General features: G+C 68.1%; 1 protein-coding gene across 1 annotated transcript; it reads left to right on the plus strand.

The window, feature by feature from the left end:
* Positions 1–1,850: 1,850 nt before the first annotated feature.
* Positions 1,851–4,462, plus strand: H696_02910 (hypothetical protein). The gene is made up of 4 exons (XM_009496806.1): positions 1,851–2,267; positions 2,393–2,515; positions 2,678–3,120; positions 3,300–4,462. The coding sequence occupies exons 1-4, from the start codon at positions 1,854–1,856 to the stop codon at positions 4,111–4,113; spliced, it is 1,794 nt and encodes a 597-aa protein (XP_009495081.1). The 5' UTR covers positions 1,851–1,853; the 3' UTR covers positions 4,114–4,462.
* The last annotated feature ends 1,233 nt before the right edge of the window (positions 4,463–5,695 follow it).

A 5,695-nucleotide genomic window follows, 5' to 3' on the forward strand; every position in this document is an offset into this window, starting at 1 on the left:
CCCTCCCCCCCCCTCCCGCCGCAGCGCCATTCCCCGGGCCCCCGCTGTCTCCCGCCCTTGTGCTTGGTCTGTCGGTGCGTATGTGCGCGCGGTCCCCAGGCCCGGCAGCCCGTCCCCTGCTCGGTCCCGCCGGCCGTGCGGCGCCCCCGTCCCAGCCCCGCGCGCCGCTCTCGGCCGCCCCTTCCGCCCCCCGAGGGCCGGGTGGATTCCAGCATTCCACGCCCCTCCCTGCCACTTGGGGGCGCCCGGCGCGCGCGCGCGCGTGCGTCGAAGTGCAGCGGTGTCTACCCGTCTCTAGGGGGGGTGAGGCCGCCTCGGCCCCTCCGAGGTGGTGTGCCTCCCCGGTGGAGCCCCGGCGCCGGGGTCGAGCCTGCCCCCGCCGGGGGGGGGTCTCTCGGCTGGCGTTGGCTCGCCCTTGCCGGTCGGCCGGGCCCGGCCGGCGGGCCCGTTGGCCGCATGCGCAGGTACGCTCGGGCGGAAGAACGCGGAGTGCGGACGGCGCGCGCGCGCGCGCGCGCCCTCACGCCCGAGGCCCGACTCCGCGTTCTTCCACCCCGAGCGCAACCTCTCGCCATAAACGGGGCCAAGGCTGCACTGGCGGACGCCGAGCCACGCGCACCGCAGGCCGCGCGTCCTCTGCCCCCCTGGCTGGCCGGCCGCCCCCGTACAGCGCAGGGGGCCACCTCCGCGCGCCGAGGGCGCCGGGGCGGATGAATCCGGCCGGCCGGCCAGCCTCGAGGCGCGCCCCGCGGCCCCCCTCCTCGCCTCCCCCCCGCCGGCGTGGACGTCGGGCTATTCTGTCTGTGTGTCTGTGTGTCCGCGTGCCGGCCGCTGTTCCACGCCCTCCCCGGGCGAAGGGGGGGCATCGGCTGGCGGTCCTGCATTCGAGTGTGTGTGTGTGTGGTGTGTGTGGTGTGTGTGTGTGTGTGTGTGTGTTTGCTTGGGCACCGGGGGCTCTCTGTTCGTGCTTCCACACGTGCGCCCTGCCTAGAGGGGTCCCCCTGCCGGCGGGCCTCTCCTCGCACGGCGTGCGGCAGGGCGCCTTGCGCTTTTGGTGGGGAGACGCCCGGGCCCTGTCGCCCTCCGACCCCCCCCCCCCAGTGCTCCAAGCCCCCCGTGGCTTCCGGCCAACGCCGGCCGGGCCGGAGAATGGTGCGATGCCGGCACCGCAGTTGGCGGCGAGTGCGGAGGGAGGCCGCGCAGGAAGACCCACGCCCAGCTGTGGTGGCGGGCAGCTCGTCCAAGGCTCGACGCCGCCCCGCACCAGCCGACCACTCTTGGCGCCCCTTCGGCAACTGGGCCCCAAGCGCGCCGACGCGTCATGGCGGCCAGCCCGGCTGCCGGCATTCACATCGACCTCGACCAGGGGGGCCTCCGAAGGGGGTGTAATTTCCCGACACCCCGGCCGGGGGACCAGAGAGCTGGGTAGGGGCAGAGCGGAGGGGGCAGAGCGGAGGGGGGGGGGGGCGGCGGGTGCGCACGGAGCCCGGGTCGTCTGAGCATGAAACCTCCCCCCGCCGCGCCGCGTCCCCCCTCCGAGGAGGGAACACACCGGCCGGGCAGAGGAGGCCGATCTACCCGGGCGGTCCAGGCGGCCCAGGCCCCTCGGCGCCGGGCCTCCGGCGTTTTGCCAACCGGCACACTGCCACACTGACACACATGCTCCGGGCCCCGGAACCCCCGGCCACTCGTCCGCCCGCCCCCCCCCCCCGGAGAAGACACTCCCTCTCCTGTCTGGCCGTCCGGTTCCGATGATGCGCGAGGGGGGCGGCAGGGGGGAAGGGCGGGGGGCGGGGGGTTGGGTGGACCGGGGGGGGGGGGGGGGGGGGGGGGGGGGAATGAGATCGCCTCAAATGGCCCCGCCCGGGCGGCTCTCGCACCGGGCCCCCTACACACCTCACTTTTCACCCCGCTTCGACTGGGTCCCCTCTTCTCCTCCTCTTCTTCCGTCAACCTCCCTTCGCCTGCGCCTCGCCCCGCGCCCGACCCCTCTCCGGCCCTCGGTCGTTGGCTTTTTCTTTCCGACCCCCCCCACCCCCACCTCGCCGTCCTGCACCATGGCCCGGCTTCCGGACCCGCTGGACTCGATGGGCTTCCACCTGGCTGAGAAGCTCGTCGTCGCTTTTGCCGGGTTGGTGATCGGCGTCTCGCTGATTGCCATCCTCTTCACCCTCTACCACCGAAACTGGCCTCCCATCAAGGCCAAGCAGCCAAGTCTCATGTTTTTCGCCTGGGTCGGCGGCTCCTGCTTCCTCATCGGCACCCTTGTGCGTGCACCCCGGCGCTGGCCCTGGGCCTCCTCTTTGCCCCTGGCGGGTCCCGCGAGCCCCTCTGACACATTCGCCTCCCCCGCCGCTCTGTCTCTCCTCCCTGTCGTCACCACGGCCCGCAGTACAGCAACCGTGTGTTCCCGGTCATCGACGGCTTCAAGGGCTGCGCTTTCTTCCACTACTGGATCCAGGTCCCGATGGGTGTGTCCTTCTACCTGACGGCCTGCTTCTACCGCCTTCTGCGAGTGCGTGCCCTGCTGTTTTTTCTCCCTCCCTCTCTCTCTCTCTCTCCCGGTCGGTCGGTCTCAATCTCCGACGCATGGGGGGGGGGGGGGGGGCCACAGCCACATCCTATTCACACAACCGACTAACCTCCTGTCCCCCCCACCCGCCGCTGCCGCCGCCAGATTTACCTCATCTTCAAGGCCCGGCACCTGCACACCACCAAGTTCATCATTGCCCTGGTGGCGGCCATCTACCTGCCCTTCATCATCTTCGGCATTGTGTACACCATCTTCGAGTGGGGTGGCCCGGTGGACATTGACGGCTACATGATTTGCCTGACCCCCATCCTGGCGCTGATCATCAAGTTCTCGCTGATTGGCATGCAGGTCATCTGCTTGACGACGCTCACTTTCATGACGCGGTCCATCCGTCATAAGGTCTTCTCCGAGTACAACGCCGTCATGAACTCCATGCTTGTGCACCTGGTGGCCTTCGTGCTGTTCACCATCATCTCGATGCTCGGCCTGCAGTTCACCCTCTGGGGCCGGTGCCTGCTCGGCTGCCTGGTGTCCGTGGTCATCGTCGTCAACCAGGCGTCCATCATCTATGTGCCGCTGTACCATCGGTGCGAATCGGGCCTTGCCATATGGGGCTTTTTCCCCCCTCCTCTTGCTCTTGCTGTCCTTCGCTCCTCCTCCCCGACTCGCAGCCACATGGGCATGTCCTTTTGTCCGTGCGCCCGCTCACCTACTTCTTCATCATCTCTCTCTCTGCCCCCCCCCCCCCCCCGGGCCACCTCAACAGCATCGTCGACCCCGAGGAGTACCTTGCCAAGTTCCAGGCGCAAATCTTCAACCCCTCGCTCGGGGCCAAGTTTGGCTCGCAGTTCTCCGGGTCCTCGCACCCCGGCGCCTCCGGCACCGGCTACGATGAGCACGGCCTCACCAGCAGCACTTCCATCTCGGAGACCGGGGCCCCGGAGAAGGGCGGCGACTCGCCCATCATCCCCGGCACCATCATCGGTGGCAATGGCATCTCCCACTGCTACGAGCTCAAGTCCCTGGACGGGTCCTCCTCGTACCATCCGCACCCGGATGCCAGCCACCCCGGCCTGCACGAGGACGACACCGCGTACATGGTGGCCTCGGCGGCCGGCGCCACCGCTCCCGACGGGCAGTCTTACTACCCGAGCGAGGCCGAGTCTGCCGCCGACGTCGAGTCACTCCCACACCATGGTGCTGATATGGGGTCCGATGTCGAGGCCGATGCCCATGCCGACCCCCACCACCACCACCACCACCACCACTATGTGGACCGCCACACTCCCGAGGACGATGTCGAGGCCCGTGTCACCTCCATCCCCCCGGCCGCTGGGGCCTCCTCTTCTTCCTCTGACAAGGGGGAGGAGTCCGACGCCTCGTCGGTGGACATTCCTCCGCCGAGCATGATTGAGGAGACGCCCGATTCCGCGTCGGCCACTCCCAAGGCCGCTGTCCCGGCTGTCGATGCGCGCCAGTCCACCTCATCCCTCGCCGCGTCCACCCGGTCTTCAGTGGCCTCCTTCTCGTCCTCGGTCGCCGGTGGCAGTGATGGGGACAATGACGAGTCGGTGATCTAAGTCTCCCCCTGCTCGAGCATGTGCCGTCCTCCTCCCCGCACAAAGGCATGCTTCCGTATGCGCATGCATGTGGCCGGGAGTGGTGCTTCTCCCTGCCCGCTCCCTGCTCTCGCGGGGTCCCATGGCTTGGCATCCCCTCCCTCTCTTTATCGATCGATCGATCGATCTCTCCTTCTCTCCCCCTCTGTGTAGGCGCCTGCATCTGCCTGTCCACCGGCAGGGGGAGGGGGAGAAAAAAAAACCCCATCCCTGTCCTTGCCCCCTCTGAAAACCGAAAAGAAAAAAGCGCCCTCTCCCTTGTGCGGCGCATAGTCGCGCCCTCGGCGCACAATACAGTTTCCCCTTTCCCGCTTGCCCTCGTGTGTTTGTCCGGCGAAAGGGACGCTTCGGTGCCCTGCTCGGAGTGCCCCCTCCCCCCCCCTGGCCGCTGGTCGTAGTTCCGGCAGCCCTGGCATCTCCTGTGAGTCTTCGTTCGACACACGCACACGCACCGACATGCCCGCACACTCACACACGTACACACGTACACACGTACACACACACACACACACACACACACACACGTACACACGCACACACACACACACACACACACACACACACGTACACACGTACACACATACACACACACACACACATACATACGCGGGTAGAGATGTGTGTATGAACCTGGCGGAGCACAGCTGTGTCTCACCAGGCTGCCCGCCTCCATCGCCCCCGGGACTAGCACAGACGAAGACTGCGGCACGGAGGGGCCTCGGTTGTGCAGAGCCGGATCATCCCCCCTGCAGGCCAGGGAAAGCACACAGTCTTTCTCCGGCCCGAGGGATGGACGCGCGAGACGGGGCGCAGCCGGCTCCATTGGCACCGGCCGAAGCGAAGGCAGCCCCACAGGTAGCAAAGCCACCCCCTCCGCGCGAAGATGGTGCGGGAATGTTTCAGTTGCCAATGGTCCGCCCATTGTCTCATCCCCTCCTGGCATGCCGGCGCACGTTTCCCGGCCGGCACACTAGACACTGACGGGGCCGGGGGGGGGGGGGGAAACCGCGGGAGCCGTCACGGCCGGGGAGGCACACGCACGCACACTCACCCCCCGGCTGGCAGGCGCGGGTGTGCCGGCCGGGATCCCGAACAGGGGGGGGGAAGGGGCGAATGGGCACCGACGGCAGAGGGAAGTGCGAGGGCCTCATTCGGCGGAGTTGCTGGCAGATCTGCCTCGGGTGAGGGCTCGGTCCGGCGGGCGGATGCTGCCACCGCGCCCCGAGCAAGCGCCCCTTCGACCGGGACCCGCGCAGCGCGGTGGTGGCCATCCCTGGGGCGTCCTCGCGTGGGGTGGTTGTTCCGGACGATGGTTGCCCCGCCGATCGCTTTTGGGCGGGCACTTCCGACGACGAGATGCGGTGCCGTTTGCAAGGGGACGTGCCTGGCGATTGTTTTTTTCTCTGTGTGTTTTTTCCCTTCGACGCCTTTCTGGGAAGGGGGCACAATGAGCACCAACAAAGGGATGACAGCCACTGGTTTGATTCAGGCCGGTGGGACGGAAATCACCCCTTCCTCCGCTTCTCTCTCTCTCTCTCTCTCT

The sequence above is a fragment of the Fonticula alba genome (assembly GCF_000388065.1).
Source record: "Fonticula alba strain ATCC 38817 unplaced genomic scaffold supercont2.4, whole genome shotgun sequence".
In the NCBI taxonomy this organism is placed as follows: Eukaryota; order Rotosphaerida; family Fonticulaceae; genus Fonticula; species Fonticula alba.